Source organism: Cololabis saira, chromosome 12 (assembly GCF_033807715.1).
Source record: "Cololabis saira isolate AMF1-May2022 chromosome 12, fColSai1.1, whole genome shotgun sequence".
Lineage (NCBI taxonomy): Eukaryota > Metazoa > Chordata > Actinopteri > Beloniformes > Belonidae > Cololabis > Cololabis saira.
The window spans coordinates 14,780,206-14,796,437 of NC_084598.1; the positions used below are offsets into that span (position 1 = coordinate 14,780,206).

The window sequence follows — 16,232 nt, forward strand, 5'->3', positions numbered from 1 at the left end:
TTTTTCTCAATGCAGCTCCAGTAGTTTGAATCTTACTTGTTGACCTGCAGCCACAGATCCTGGTTCAGATCCAGGAAAACTGGCGCTACCTTGGCACCAAAACTTTGCTGGTCTAGATTAAAATGTGTACACACATGCATCTGGATAGATCAGATCTGACCTTCCTGCTCTCCCGCAAATTAACGTGCCATTGCGTGTCATTTTTGCTAGCAAACACTGAGTGCATTGTTATTTTTTACTGCATGAGGCATCAGCAGTCTGACCATTGACGTAAAAGAGTATGTCAAAGAATCAAACCAGAAACTCAGTTATCTGGGTATTATATTATAGTGTGAATAAGTGATATTTAAACACCTCCCCCCAAATATGCCCAAGCATGGTCCTGGTGCACGTTAAGAAGCTTATCAGTGCATGTGTGGTGAGTTGGGTTGTAGCTGATCATTACGTAACTTTTATCACAGCCACAGCTCCATCAATTAAGCCAGATGTTGTTGGACTCTGACTCGTTTGGAAGGTTTCTGTGGTTGTCTGTCTCGAGTTCATTTTCACCTCAAAAATCTCGAAGCCAGCGATGTCCAGGACTCCAATGAAGTGCTGACGAGGCCGGGATTTGTACAAGGACAGGTTTATACGGCTCACCATCCACTCGAACATGCGGTCATAGGTAGTTTTGGCCAAAGCTGCCACTGCGTAGTTCACCTGCAGTCAGACGCAGAATTACCTGTCGGGATCCAGTTTTACACTCTCAGATCGGGGCGGTTGATTACGGGTTACCTGTTCCACTGTCTGCCCTTTAACGATGAACTCGTTTCCAACTCTGACTCTGGGGTTCAGCAGACCTTTCAGCAGGTCTACGGAGCTGATCCCCATCAGGTGCGCTGCCTTGTCCACATCTTAACATACACAACACATAAACCCATGACATGAACCAATTAATATGTTATGCAATAGTGTCATTTGCTAGATTCACTCCTTTTGATTGATGTTCTACAGAAAGTCTGTCGTAATATAGGTACTGTATGAAGCCATATTTTGCAGCTCCAGCTCAACCCTTTCATCAGAACATGATCAAGTCTGAGATTGGGCCGAGTGAATGCTGGATCCGCAAACGTGTGGATAAAAGTCAGTGGCTATGTCAGTCCTCGGAGAGTAAAGAGAGTTTGGTTCCCTCCGAGCGTGCTGATCATGAGGGTATCTGCTGGAAACCTTATCCTAACATGACACACGGCTGTGCCAAATATCTGTCGGGTGTTTTGGTCGTTTTGTCGTTTTGTTTTCGTGTTTGGACCAGCTCTACACCCTCCGCAGGGTGCTCGAGGGTTCATGGGAATTTGCCCAACCAGTCTACATGTGTTTTGTGGATCTGGAGAAGGCATTTGACCGTGTCCCTCGTGCCATTCTGTGGGGGGTGCTGAGTGAGTATGGAGTCCGGGGCCCTCTACAAAGGGCTGTCCGGTCTCTGTATGATCGAAGCAGGAGTTTGGTTTGCATTGCCGGCAGTAAGTCAGACTTGTTCCCAGTGCATGTTGGACTCCGGCAGGGCTGCCCTTTGTCACCGGTCCTTTTCATAATTTTTATGGACAGGTTTTCTAGGCGCAGCCAGGGGCCGGAGGGGATCCGGTTTGGGAACCTCAGGATTTCGTCTCTGCTTTTTGCAGATGATGTTGTCCTGTTGGCTTCATCGGACCGGGACCTCCAGCATGTGCTGGGGCGGTTTGCGGCCGAGTGCGACACGGCAGGGATGAGAATCAGCACCTCCAAGACCGAGGCCATGGTTCTCCATCGGGAAAGGGTGGCACGCCTTCTCTGGGTGGGTGGAGAAGTCCTGCCTCAGGTGGAGGAGTTCAAGTATCTCAGGATCTTGTTCACGAGTGAGGGAACGATGGAGCGGGAGATTGACAGGCGGATCGGTGCAGCGTCCGCAGTAATGCGGTCGATGTACTGGACCGTCGTGGTGAAGAAGGAGCTGAGTCCAAAGGCGAAGCTCTCGATTTACCGGTCAATCTACGCCCCTACCCTCACCTATGGTCATGAACTTTGGGTAGTGACCGAAAGGACAAGATCATGGATACAAGCGGCCGAGATGAGTTTCCTCCGCAGGGTGGCTGGACGCTCCCTTAGAGATAGGGTGAGGAGTTCAGTCACCCGGGAGGAGCTCGGAGTCGAGCCGCTGCTCCTTCACATTGAGAGGAGTCAGCTGAGGTGGCTTGGGCATCTGTACCGGATCCTCCTGGACGCCTCCCTAGGGAGGTGTTCCAGAGACCCCGGGGGAAGACCCAGGACGCGCTGGAGAGACTATGTCTCTCGGCTGGCCTGGGAACGCCTCGGACTCCCCTCGGAAGAGCTGGAGGAAGTGTCTGGGGTGAAAGAAGTCTGGGCATCCCTGCTGAGGCTGCTGCCCCCGCGACCCGGGAACGGAAAAAGCGGGAGAAGATGAGTGAGTGAGATGAGTGAGTGTTTTGGTCGTGTTCAGAGACTGCGTACTCTGAGTGCCGTCAGCCTCGGCCTGCTCTTCTCTCTGCTTCTTCTTGAACTTCGTGTTGCCGAAGTGCATGAGGGCGCCAACGATTTTGTAGCAGCCGTGCTTCTCCTCTGCGGTGAAGCCCAGCACGTCCATGGCGTGCTGCAAACACAAAGACGCTGATTATACATCGGAGGCGGTATCGGGGCGCAGAAGGAGCTCGTCATCTGGGAAGCAGGTGTGTCTCTTACGTCGGTGAGATTCAACTGTTCACCGTCGTTGACGCCCTCCACGGAGGTCACACCCTGGGAGCAGAACTGGTAGTCGTGGGGGTTGGTGGTCAGCAGCAGCTTTTCTGCAGAGCAAGACTCTTAACATCATCCCCAACCCTCAGATAAAACATGCGTATATGTCTCGTAATTCTCTTTAGTACCATTAACTCCTGGAGCTGCAAGGAGTTATAAATGTATCAATAAACCCAACCTTTATGGAGTAACAGTATGTGTGAATTTCTGCAACAGAAGCCCCCGAGTCCACCTCAAACGGTGCCAGGGTTCAAGTGACCCTATGCAGGTATTTTCCTCCTATGCAGTATGAACTGGATCTGACCAGTAGATGTGTAGGCAGTAAAAACTGCATGGATTTGTATATTTACAGATTGGTTTCAGGCTTCATTCATAAGTGGGAATGAATCCGACATGAATCAGATCATGTCAGTAATTATGGTGACAGCAAATCCAGACTAAGAGCTTGATTAGATGGCTGTTTTGAGTTGTTGGTTTAACTGTGGACCAACTAAACCTGTCGCTGACGTAAAACTGCAGTCACCTTTGTGCTCAGTTGTGGGTTAAACTGGAAAGGTTCTGTTTTAAACCCCAGCCAAGTTACTGACTTATCGTGCTGTTGATTTACGAACTCGGCTGCCGCCTGGGGACATCAGTGTCAGTAACAGAATGAATCCAGCCAGTGAACCCAGCAAATGGTGTTGATGGTCGAGGTTGTGTTGATTTCTGGTGGTCGGACCATTGCGGTGGTGGTTGTTACCTTGCAGCTCCGGCCTGTGACTGGACAGAATCTGGTAGAAGATATGGTAGCTTCTCTCTCCCGGCTGCTGAAACACGACTCTGGACTTCTCTAGAAGGTCTGAGAAAACAAGCGCATTAACAAAAGGATGTCACTGAGGAACATGCGTTCAGTGTTCGGACCACTTCTGTTGGCGAGGTTCATGAATCAAACCAGTTGTCGTCATGTTTTTGCTCAGTAGTGTGGATTTGTCAGGCACACTTGGCGTTCTGTAGCACAGTTACACGGTTTAACACAAACCTCATCTGAAAATATACAGTAAGATACCATATATGGATGAAAGTGGCAGGAATTGTTTATAAAATTGTAAATGCGACTCACAGATGTTGATGTCAGCAGATGCCAGCTTTCCATTTGGCCCAAAATGAATTCTGATGAATTTTCCCTAAAAAAACCCCGACACACCGTTGTTAATGACCTATAGACCCATAAACGTTCAACTCCAGAGTTGGCCATAATCTAAATGTACTCACAAAGCGGGAGGAGTTGTCATTGCGGATGGTTTTGGCATTGCCGAATGCCTCCATCGCTGGATTTGCCTCAATGATCTGATCTTCTAAAGAGCCCTGATCACACAGAGAGAAGAGGAACGTCACAAATGTCTGCCAGAGTCAGACATTTCTGAAATAATCTTAGCAAAAAATGCTAATGCTAATGTGGATCAAGAGCATAACACTTACTCCTTTCTTCACATTTTTTCCCAAAGCAGCAACGATGGCAAAGTACTGGATCACCCTTTTGGTGTTGACCGTTTTTCCTGCACCCGATTCCCCACTGATGAGAAAGCAATGAAGCAATAATAGTAACAGACCTGGTAAAACTTAAAAATTTAAATGCAAAAAACAGATCCACTCATACTCCCGTAATAACCGTTTTAAAACACTTCTACAGTTTTTAACGCATATGCTTAATCTCTGGATTTCGGATAATTTTTGTCTTAATGTCAAAATTCTGGAGAAGGTTGTCTACCAGAAATTACACAGGTATCTGTCATATAATAGCCTGTTTGATGTTTACCAGTCTGGTTTTAGAAAAAACCACAGTACTGAAACTGCCCTCGTCAGAGTTATCAATGATCTGAAGATTAACACAGACAACCACAAAGTCTCTATTCTGTTACTTCTCGACCTTAGTGCAGCTTTTGATACTGTGGACCATGTCATTCTACTTCAGCGCCTTGAACAGTGTTTGGGCCTCAGAGGCCTCAGTTCTTAACTGGTTTTCATCATATCTAAGTGGTAGATCTTTCTCTGTTTCGGTCGGCAGCTATGAATCTGATAATGTCACCATTCAATATGGAGTCCCACAAGGGTCAATTCTAGGTCCTCTACTTTTCAATTTGTATATGTTACCACTTGGATCATTCGGCATCATAATATTCAATATCATTCTTATGCTGATGACACACAATTATATGTATCTGTTACTGTGGATCATTTGAGCCCAGTCAATGACCTCATTCAATGCATTACAGATATCAAGTATTGGATGGCAACAAACTTTTTACAGCTAAATGAAGAAAAAACTGAGATTCTTTTAGTTGGTCCAAGTGCTCTGAGGCAACATATTCTCCCTTTGTTACCTCCTCTGTCAGTAAAACCTTGTGAACTTGTCAAAAACTTGGGTGTTATGTTAGATGCTGATCTTAGCTTCCAGAAACACATAGCTAATGTCTCCAGGACTGCCTTCTATCATCTCATAAATATATCTAAAGTAAGATGCTTTCTGTCACAAACAGACTCTGAAAAGCTGGTTCATGCCTTAGTCTCAAGTAGATTAGATTATTGCAATGCACTTTTTGCAGGACTGACAAAGCAAGTGTTACATAAACTCCTGCTTATTCAAAATGCTGCAGCCAGAATTCTAACCAAAACCAAAAGGTATGAACACATCACTCCTGTTTTATCCTCTCTTCATTGGCTCCCCGTTAAACAAAGAGTAGATTTTAAAGTACTTCTTATTGTCTTTAAATCTAAGAATGGCTTAGCTCCCTCCTACATGGTTGACATGCTCACTGAATACATACCGGACAGATCCCTTAAGAGTCTGCTCATCATACCTAGAATTCACACTAGATCTGCTCATGGTGCTTTCAGCCATACAGTTACACTCTCTGGAATTCCTTGCTGCAAGAACTAAGGTCTGCTCCAACAGTGCCCTCTTTAAAAAGCAGACTAAAAACTTACCTTTTTGCGCAGGCGTTTGACTAAACTCTACATGAATGGCTGAGTGATAGTACTTTTGTTTTAATGGAATTATTGTTGTTATTGTTGTTTTTTATTTTTCTCTTGACATCCTTTTGTCTAATTCTGCTATTGTTACCCTGTAATTTTGTTTGTTTGTTTGTTTATGTATTTGAGCACATTGAGTCCATGCTCGTCGTGTGAAATGTGCTTTATAAATAAATTTGCCTTTGCCTTTAATCTTTAAATCATTTATGATTTATACCGATGCAACAATTATGTAGGCAGTCAACATGTGGCCCAATAATTACTCCATCATACACTGGATGACGGGCTCCTTTTCTTTTTTGTTTATTTCCTTTATGTACCCTAGGTAGGAATGGAGCAAATAAAACATATCTCATCAGCGATTGGTCCTGGTAAATGATGAGCGTTACAGCAGTCGAGCCTTCTATCCTGCTTGAAAATGAAGAAGAAGGAGCAGGAAATATCATATTTTTCATATTTGCTTTAGTGTGTGTGGACTGAAATCATAGATATATTTTAGAGGAGGGGCATGTCAAGCCATGGCGGAGGTTACGGTGCAGGGGTCCAGCCACGGCGACGGACACAAGTCATCAGTTTGAGACGGAGGTAGAAATCAGCTGCTGGATAACTTTTCTTACGATATGATCATAAATAAAAGGTTGAATAAAAAAAAAGGTAAATGGTAGGTCAGTAGGTAGGAGGGTCATCATACAATGATGTCAGTCACAGTTTGATATCGGAGGTCTTATTTATTCATTCAGCCTATTTGAATTCATTTATCTGACATCAGTTGTAAATTATTTGAACGATTTTAGCATATGCTTATTTCTTAAGCTAACTATGTATCTATGCATTGCATTACTGTTTCTAAGAAGCTTTTTTCTGATCTTATTCTACATAACAATAATTCGTACGTCATCTGAAATATTTCCAGAACTTCCCATGGGAAACTTCTGGAAAGTTTCTGGAGAGGTTCCTAGCCAATATAGGATAGTAGGAATCTGAGGTAGCATCTGAAATATCAGAATCACCTACAAAGCTCAATGTAACTGCTCAGAAATGCAGTATTTTTGATTATGATGTAAAATTTACAGCTATTACTACGAAAGCAGCAGTGAGTCCGACTTACGTGATGAGTATCGTCTGGTTCTCACGATCTGTGGAAGAAAATTAGACAAGATGATTAAACCATGATGGAACAACAAGCAGGAATGTTATTTTGCTGTTTTTAGGAGACTGTTTTATATTTTTAAAGTGTCAGGGTTGAGGCAGCTCTTTTAGAAGGTGTTAAAGCTAACATTTAATATCTGATGACTGGGAACATAGATCTGGGTAAATTATATATATACTGTGTATATATATATATATATATTTATTACATATACTTATATATTATATATTTTTTTATATTTATATATTTATTACAGCATTAAATACAAGAAATAGTGGTTTTCATGCAAATCCTTGTGGGACACCACCATTAATTAAGTGTACAAAATATTCAAAATGGCTGTGGGTGCTGAAGTGCGTGTTAGTTCCCCCATGACTTCAGTGCCCACACCATGGGTGGGGTTGGCGAAAGGATCTTTCTGTGTGGAGTTTGTATGTTCTCCCCGTGTTCCCTGGGTAGCTAATGGGAGCTATCCTCACAAAAACATGCACACAGTCCTGGGCTATACATGCCCCCTCTGGCCAGCCGGGGCGCCAGATGGGGTGGGGAGGATCCGGCCGGAATAACGTGATCCTTCCACGCGCTACGTTCGGCCGGAGAAACCCCACCCTGTCTGGTGAAAAGATGCGGCCTGCTCACTCCTCAGGTTAAGGAGGAGACCTGAGCTCAGTGCAGGGCCCTCCCGGGGTTGGTAGAGGATGGCAATGCCCAGGACTGTCACTTAGGTAGGAGCACGGGGTGGTAAAAATGGGAAAAAAAACCGGGATAAAAATAAAAAAAAAAAAAAAAATATTCAAAATGAACAAAAGAACAGAAATTATTTTAAATAATTTTACTATGTTAATACTCTTTGCTGAATGAGAAGCACCCAAACTCATCATCACCAACTACAGGTTCATTTTTATTAAAACAATCTGATGTTAAAAAAATAAAAACCAATGAATTGACTGACGCAGTAGATAGGTACCGGCAGGCCAAGCGGGCCGCGGCTCGGGCAGTCTTGGAGGCAAAAACTCGGGTCTGGGAGGAGTTCGGGGAGGCCATGGAGGAGGACTTTCGGTCGGCCTCGAGGAAATTCTGGAGGACCGTTCGGCGCCTCAGAAGGGGGAAGCAGTACTCTGCCGGCACCATTTATGGTGCTGGTGGGGAGCTGTTGACCTCGACTGGGGACATTGTCGGACGGTGGAAGGAATACTTTGAGGATCTCCTTAACCCGACTGACATGCCTTCCACTGAGGAAGCAGAGGGTTGGGGCTCGGAGGCGTGCTCATCCATCACCCAAGCCGAGGTCACCGAGGTGGTTCGTAAGCTCCTCGGTGGCCGGGCACCGGGGGTGGATGAGATTCGCCCTGAGTACCTCAAGTCTCTGGATGTCGTAGGGCTATCTTGGCTGACACGCCTGTGCGACATTGCATGGAGGAAGGGGACAGTACCGCTGGGGTGGCAAACCGGGGTGGTGGTCCCTCTGTTTAAAAAGGGGGACCGGAGAGTGTGTTCCAACTACAGGGGGATCACACTTCTCAGCCTCCCGGGGAAAGTCTACGCCAGGGTACTGGAGAGGAGATTACGGCCGATAGTCGAACCTCGGATTCAGGAGGAACAATGCGGTTTTCGTCCCGGTCGTGGAACACTGGACCAGCTCTATACCCTCCGCAGGGTGCTCGAGGGTTCATGGGAATTTGCCCAACCAGTCTACATGTGCTTTGTGGATCTGGAGAAGGCATTTGACCGTGTCCCTCGTGCCATTCTGTGGGGGGTGCTGAGTGAGTATGGAGTCCGGGGCCCTCTACTAAGGGCTGTCCGGTCTCTGTATGATCGAAGCAGGAGTCTGGTTCGCATTGCCGGCAGTAAGTCAGACTTGTTCCCGGTGCATGTTGGACTCCGGCAGGGCTGCCCTTTGTCACCGGTCCTGTTCATAATTTTTATGGACAGGATTTCTAGGCGCAGCCAGGGGCCGGAGGGGATCCGGTTTGGGAACCTCAGGATTTCATCTCTGCTTTTTGCAGATGATGTTGTCCTGTTGGCTTCATCAGACCGGGACCTCCAGCATGTGCTGGGGCGGTTTGCGGCCGAGTGCGACGCGGCAGGGATGAGAATCAGCACCTCCAAGACCGAGGCCATGGTTCTCGACCGGAAAAGGGTGGCATGCCTTCTCCGGGTGGGTGGAGAAGTCCTGCCTCAGGTGGAGGAGTTCAAGTATCTCGGGATCTTGTTCACGAGTGAGGGAACAATGGAGCGTGAGATTGACAGGCGGATCGGTGCAGCGTCCGCAGTAATGCGGTCGATGTACTGGACCGTTGTGGTAAAGAGGGAGCTGAGTCGAAAGGCGAAGCTCTCGATTTACCGGTCAATCTACGCCCCTACCCTCACCTATGGTCATGAACTTTGGGTAGTGACCGAAAGGACAAGATCGCGGATACAAGCGGCCGAGATGAGTTTCCTCCGCAGGGTGGCTGGACGCTCCCTTAGAGATAGGGTGAGGAGTTCGGTCACCCGGGAGGAGCTCGGAGTCGAGCCGCTACTCCTCCACATTGAGAGGAGTCAGCTGAGGTGGCTTGGGCATCTGTACCGGATGCCTCCTGGACGCCTCCCTAGGGAGGTGTTCCAGGCATGTCCCACCGGGAGGAGACCCCGGGGAAGACCCAGGACACGCTGGAGAGACTATGTCTCTCGGCTGGCCTGGGAACGCCTCGGACTCCCCCCGGAAGAGCTGGAGGAAGTGTCTGGGGTGAGGGAAGTCTGGGCATCCCTGCTGAGGCTGCTGCCCCCGCGACCCGGTAACGGATAAGCGGGAGAAGATGAGTGAGTGAGTGAGTGAGAATTGACTGAGCCTTTTAGCAGCTTGAGCTTCACCATGTTCCCTGTCCACATAAATATCTAAAGACACAGATGCACACAATGAATTACCTTTGGGGATGAATTAAATATCTTTGAATTTCGATTGAATTTGAATGTGTCATTGAGTGTCAACATGGGTTCCATAATAAAATATTGTTCTTTTAAACGTTTATCCAGGAAAATGTCAAGACTTGATTGCCTTGATTTCTGGAAAATGTGCTTTTGACAACTTAAAGTCAAAACCCTTTTCTAATAAAACAAGGACTGAAAATATTTTATGTTTTATAAGAAGTGCAGTTTCCATGAATACTTGCATGTTAAAAATACATTAAAACATTTAGTCAGCCTGCCATTAAATGCCACCCAGGGGGTTGGAGTTTAATGGGAGACTAACAGTAAAAGAACACCTGCGTGAGGTCAAGAACAGCAGATAAAGGTGACCTACTCTGCAGCATGTCGGTGTAGGCATTGTCTGCGACAGCATAGATGTGGGGCGGCATGTCAGCACGACGCCTCCCTTTGTAGGCCGTAACCACCTCAGTGCCATAGACGGGCAGCCACTTGTACGGGTTGACCGTCACACAGAACAGACCTGAGTAGGTCTGACACACAAACACGGTTAGAAATAATAGATGGAAGCAAAAGAGAAGGATTTGATTGTAATTGATGTTTTGTGTGTTTCCAACGCTAACATAGATCATCCACATGCTGTATCTCCTTCTCAGGTTGAAGAGGACCGAAGGTTCATTTAGGTGAGTCAACATGGCCATGTCCTCGATCATGTCAAACGTAGGAGGGTTCACTGGCTGCAGGTCTTCTTCTTTTGCCATCAGAAACTGAAACACACACAATAATAGTTTAAAGGTATTGTGACATGAAAAACAAATTTTTCTTGATTTTTTGTGTTTTGTTGGGTGTCTTGACATCAATTACACCCAAAAAACAACAAACTTTTAACATTCAGTGTATTGTGTGCTTTCTGGGATTTTCCGCATAACTATGCAAAAACGGCGCATCTGGTTTGGTGGCGGGCCGTGACGTCAAGGCCCGCTAAATCACCGCCCCCTCCACCCAGCTCCCTGCCTCCTCTCCAGCGCACCATAAAGGCTGTTTTATGGTTCCGCGTTACACCGACGCAGAGCCTACGGCGTAGGGTTAAGCGGCGACGCGCACCGTACGCTGAACCCTACGGCGTAGGCTCTGCGTCGATTTAACGCGGAACCATAAACCAGGCTTAACACGGAGCTGTTTAGAGCCTCTTTTGTTCTAATCACCGAGGAAAACTGCTAAGAAGACCCGCGGCCACTGACTGGACTTAAGATAAGGGGACAGTGCTGCTTGCATGCCTTTATTTTTATGATTGTTTGCTGTGGTTCGCCCTCCTGCTTTTCCGTGCATGCTTCGCCTGTCGCTCCCGGCTTCACTCTCCGACGCCGCTGTGAGCGTATGGCTGGGTTGGAGGAGGTTTGGAGGAGGAGCGGAGCAATGATTGACAGGAAAGGGGGAAAAGGAAGCGTTTTTCACGGCGCAAAAAAACACTTTCATAAAAAGCCAGGAATGGAGTACTAGAGTGAAGTTTTTCTTGTTACACTGTTTTAGACACATTTGAGGGATGTTGGCCAAGACTTTTAATAGTGTTAAAAGCATTTTAAAAATGATGTCACAATACCTTTAAATAAGAGCTTCGGTGAACCAACAGAAAAACAGACCGGTTCATCTCTCAGTGTTAGAGAGAGAGAGAGATCTATCAGATCTATCAGGGTCAATTCAGGGTTAACTGACAAAAATAAATAATTACAACTTAGACATTTAGTTGGTTTTCAGAAAATAAGAATTGTTTGGCAGAGTGACTGTTTCTTTTTTGTCAAATCAGCCCGGATATCTGAGAGTGCCGATAACGCACCTATCTCTTAGAATGGGAGTCGATGACAGATGCCATCTTCGGTAAAGATAAAGTTTAGTATTTTTAACTCGCTCTAACTCCGGAATAAAACCCCTTACCACCTTAAAAAATGACATCATAATGTTCAGGAAAGACATCTACCACTAACACCCTACAAATGTTATTGATATCTCTAGGTCGCTTAGACATTTCAGCAGAGAGACTCAGGCTTCCGCAGGCAGGAGGATAATCAGCGGTGCAGCTGCGCAGGTGCAGCTCGTTTATCGGATGACGAGTGTCACGTTAATGGCTCCATTATAATGGAAGAGCCTTCAGATATCCTTGAAAACCTTTGTCATCTTTCAGGCCTTATTACTTCAGCATACTTTCAGCTAGAGTCCTCGAGGGCCGCAATCCTGCATGTTTTAGATGTCTCCCTGCATCAACACACCTGATTCAAATTAATGGTCGTCACCAGCTTGTCATCAAGGTCTGGACCGCTCTGTTGGTGTCACAGCTCCTTTTATCACGGTGTGCTGAAGCAGGGAAACATCTGAAACATGCAGGAATGCGGCCCTCGAGGACTGGAGTCCGACACCCCTGAGCTAGATAGTACGTTCGAACTTTAAACTATTATGTAATGATTCAACTTTTTAAAATAATTTGTATGTTTTGAAATATTAACCTTTTAAAATGAGTAATATTCAGCGATTATTGAAAAACTGTCATCTTTGACATATTTAGAAAATACTCATCTTTTTAAGTGTCTTATCCTGCCCTCAACTCAAGAGTTTTCAAATATTTCAGCTATGTTTTGCCATTTTCTTCACATTTTTGCCAGATTCTTAGCTATTTCATTGAATTTCATCAGTTCAGCTTTTTTTCAGCAATGTTTAGCTAGCTCTCATTCATCTTTCATTCAGCATCACAGCATTCAACCCTGCATTTTCACAGGAAATGCAGCCTTTCCTAGTTTAGTTGGTCATCTGGGGGAAAAAAAATCTATTATTGAAAAGTCAATCTGATTGCCTTATTTCAGACACTACACTGAAATAATTGAGGGTGCATGTAATGTGATGTCCCATTGGTTGTAAAGCAAATGAGCAATTTTAGCTGGCTAACTAACCCGTCCATCTTTGGTCTCTACAGTCGTCTTGTCCCCGTTCAGTTCTCTGATCTCCACTTCGATGTACGCATCAACATCATCCGGCATCCAAACACGCTTCGTCCCTGAGACAGGAGCACAGTGTTTCATTTTGCACTCAGTGAGGTGTGTACGCACAAGCAGTCGTAAAGATGAAGAAGCGTACCGTCGAGAGCCTGGGCCTTGGCAGCCAGCTGCTCCAGGCTGCTGGGCCGGAGGTAGCGAGCAGCGTCTCCAAGCACTGTTACGTCCAGAAAGCAAGACATCTGAGGAAATACAGACATCTTTGAAGAAACCATTTTTCTGCTCTTTTTATTCACAAGCTGACACCGTTTTCTCGGGTCTTACTGAAATGTCCATAACATGTTATCGTCAAAATATACAAAACAGCCTGGGGTGCTGGAATCCCCCCCCCACCTGGGGAGGGGGAAACGGTGCGTGAACGTACTTCTTTGTCAGTGAGAATGCGGTCCTGCCATGGAGGATTTGGGCCTCCATTGGCAGGACAACAAAATGTAATAATTCATTGGTATTATTACTATACAAAGAGGGTTATTAATATAATTATTATTATTATCATCATTGTTATTGTTTTCATCATTATTGTTGTTAGTATATTATATTATTATTATTGTTATTATAGAAATTGGATGGGTGAATGGATGGATGAATGCTGGGGTCTGGGGCCCTCCATTGTCGGGCCCGCGCGGGTGTCGCCCTGTTGGAGGGTTCCCTCTCTCCGGGCGCTCCTCTGGTCCTGGAGGGCCGCTTTTGTGGGGGCGGGTGCGCCTGCCCGCGTCGGCGGCCGGGGCGGCTCTGTCTCTCCGTGCAGGTTGGCTTCTCGCCGGGTGGGGGTCGTTGGCCTGGAGGGTGAGGGCCTCCTGGCCACATGTCCGGCCCGGAGCGGGTGGCCGGGGTTCACCTGGGTCGCTGTCCGCCGCCGCGGGTGCCCTGGTTGCCTCTTCCCGTAGTCGCGGGTCCCCCGCCTGCAGGTCCCCTCGGCTGCCACTGGAGGGGGGCGGACCTCGCTGGCGGTGGGTTTCCTCCCGCCCTCTTCTCGCCCTCTATGGGGTTGCTGGTGGCCTGGGTTCCAGGTTCTTCCTTGTCGGCCTCTGGTCTCGCGGGTGGCGGGGTATTGTGTATTTACCCAATAAGTACAGAATTTTTTTACCTGGCTTTTACTCAGTAATTAAAGTGAAACTGGACTGTAAAAGAAAGCATGTGTTGTTTCCATAATATTACCTGGTACTTCCTCATTAAGTACAGAAATAATTAGTAGTAATTATTAGTAATAGTACCAGGTAATATTATGGAAACAACACACGCTTTCTTTTACAGTCCAGTTTCACTTTAATTACTGAGTAAAAGCCATGTAAAGATTTCTGTACTTATTGGGTAAATACTTAGGAAATAGAATTACTGGGCAAGTAACTACAAGGTAAGTACCTTCCAATTGCCAGGTAAAACATGGTAACTATCAGGTTAATTACAAGGTCAATAGAGTCATTTACACCCCTCGGGGGTACATGCACCAATCCATTGATAATACATAAATCAATAATGAATGGGTAAATACCCGGTAGTTATCCATGAAATGTATAGTAAATACAAGGTATTTACATGGTCATTGAAGTGTAATTAGCTGGTAACTACCTCAAATATAGGTTATAATTTCCTGGTAGTTTGCAGAAAAATACTTAGTAACTACCTGGTACTTACTTAGAAATAATTCATGTAATTTCAGAGTAATTACATGGTAAATTGACTGGTAGTTACCAATATTAACCTAGTAAATACCTGTAATTTCCCTCATAGTTCCCATCTAATGTCTTTGTAATTACCTAGTAATGTTTAGTTTAAACAACCAGGTATTTACCATGTTATCACATGGTAAATACATATAATTACATGGTACAAGAAAATACGTAATAATTACCTAGTACTTACTGGGTAAATTACCCAGTAGTTACCATGTAATTACCTAGTAAATACAAGGTACTACTAGGTAATTACAGTGTAATTACCATGGTATTACCTGGTTATTACTGTACTGTAAAAGAAAGGGTTACCGTGTTTATCAGGTGAGTGTGTGTGGCGTACTCACCGGGCCTGTTGGTTTGGGTCAGAGGCCTGTGCAGGTTCTGGTGTTGTCGTTGTGAGGATGTGCAGAAGAATAAGAGCAGCAGCAGAGCGTCACCTCGCTTTTAAAAGGTCCCAGTGGACGTCTCGGCAGCATGTGACCTCTTCAGCTGCAGCTCAGTGGACCCACCGTTCTCACTGGACATAAAAGGGCGGCAGCTCAGGCTGAAATACCGGGATGGAGCAGATGTAACGGATCGGCAGCTTTACTCATTCCTCTCATCTCCTGCTGCATCGAGGTCTATCTGTGGAAACAGTACACGTCCTCCCGCTCATGTTCCTCTCCGTGCGTCTGTCCGTCTGTGACTGATCCAGCAGGATTATCTTTGGACATTAAAGTCCAGCCTTTCTCTGGACTGAAGTCTATGAAAAAAAACAAAACCTGGATTTACTCTGATTATTTTTGGTCATTTGAACCTCCTTTGCAGCGCTGACATGCGTCCATACCTATCTTTATTAAAACTTTTTGTTGCAGCTCTGAACAGCACATATTTGGTGAAATAAAGGGTCAGGTAAATCTGTCATTACTTTAGTTTGATTTTATTTTTATAAAAAAACCAAACAGTTAACGGTTCAGATGAAATCATTCCTGCAGCTGTCACTCTTCCTTTTCACCTGTAAGAAGGGGTTCTTCATCCAGGTAAATCAGTCCTCCAGGTGGTCTCAGCAGTGCATTTAGGTCCACTGGTGGGCGATGGCTGTCTAGACGTTTCCACCTCACGGTGGACTTGTCTTCATGGTTCTTGAAGACATGTCAGGTCTCATCTGAACGTCTTTTTCTGCTGTGACGGACTGGTGGAGCCTCGGGTTCCTTGACTGTTGTCAGAACCCTTGAGAAGATGCAAATCAGGGGTCCAGCCGTCCCTCCTGTGGGACCTTCCATCTGCCGGGTCAGCACGCCAGATGTTTTGGTCACATGAGTGAATGTTTGTGAAACCACCTGGAGGTGATTCACTTCCTCCTCTGACATCGTCTTTGTAATCATTCACCCATCTCCTAACTCACGTGTCTCCTAAGTGATCCATCGCATAACTTACCTGTCGCCTAACTCACCCATTGCCTAACTCAACCGTCTCCTAACTTAGCCCTCTCCTAACTCACCCGTCTCCTCCGTGTAGAGTCTGTGACATCCTGATATCCTGTAGTTGCTGGTGGACCTGGTCCAGGACTGGGGGACGCTGCTCTCCCGCATTGGTCCTTGTGTTTGTAGAGTTGTTTAAAGTTCAGGTGGTTCTTCACCGGACCAGATTGCAAATGCAACACTGCCCGGTTTCTCTTCGGCTGTCTCATCCTGACAGTTACAT

The 16,232-nt window shown here is 45.9% G+C and overlaps 1 protein-coding gene across 1 annotated transcript in view; it reads right to left on the minus strand.

Moving 5' to 3' along the window:
- The window catches only part of LOC133456938 (myosin-7B-like), a 43,818-nt gene extending 28,850 nt beyond the window's left edge, over window positions 1-14,968 (minus strand). Inside the window, exons 1-14 of the mRNA XM_061735657.1 lie at window positions 14,894-14,968; window positions 12,956-13,055; window positions 12,772-12,875; window positions 10,456-10,599; window positions 10,209-10,365; window positions 6,884-6,911; window positions 4,225-4,318; window positions 4,018-4,110; window positions 3,866-3,929; window positions 3,506-3,604; window positions 2,713-2,816; window positions 2,485-2,623; window positions 775-893; window positions 550-699 (exon numbers count right to left, since the gene is read on the minus strand). Coding sequence (XP_061591641.1) covers window positions 550-699; window positions 775-893; window positions 2,485-2,623; window positions 2,713-2,816; window positions 3,506-3,604; window positions 3,866-3,929; window positions 4,018-4,110; window positions 4,225-4,318; window positions 6,884-6,911; window positions 10,209-10,365; window positions 10,456-10,599; window positions 12,772-12,875; window positions 12,956-13,055 — 1,395 coding nt within the window. The 5' untranslated portion in view covers window positions 14,894-14,968. The remainder of the gene's footprint in view (window positions 1-549; window positions 700-774; window positions 894-2,484; window positions 2,624-2,712; window positions 2,817-3,505; window positions 3,605-3,865; window positions 3,930-4,017; window positions 4,111-4,224; window positions 4,319-6,883; window positions 6,912-10,208; window positions 10,366-10,455; window positions 10,600-12,771; window positions 12,876-12,955; window positions 13,056-14,893) is intronic.
- Window positions 14,969-16,232: the final 1,264 nt, after the last annotated feature.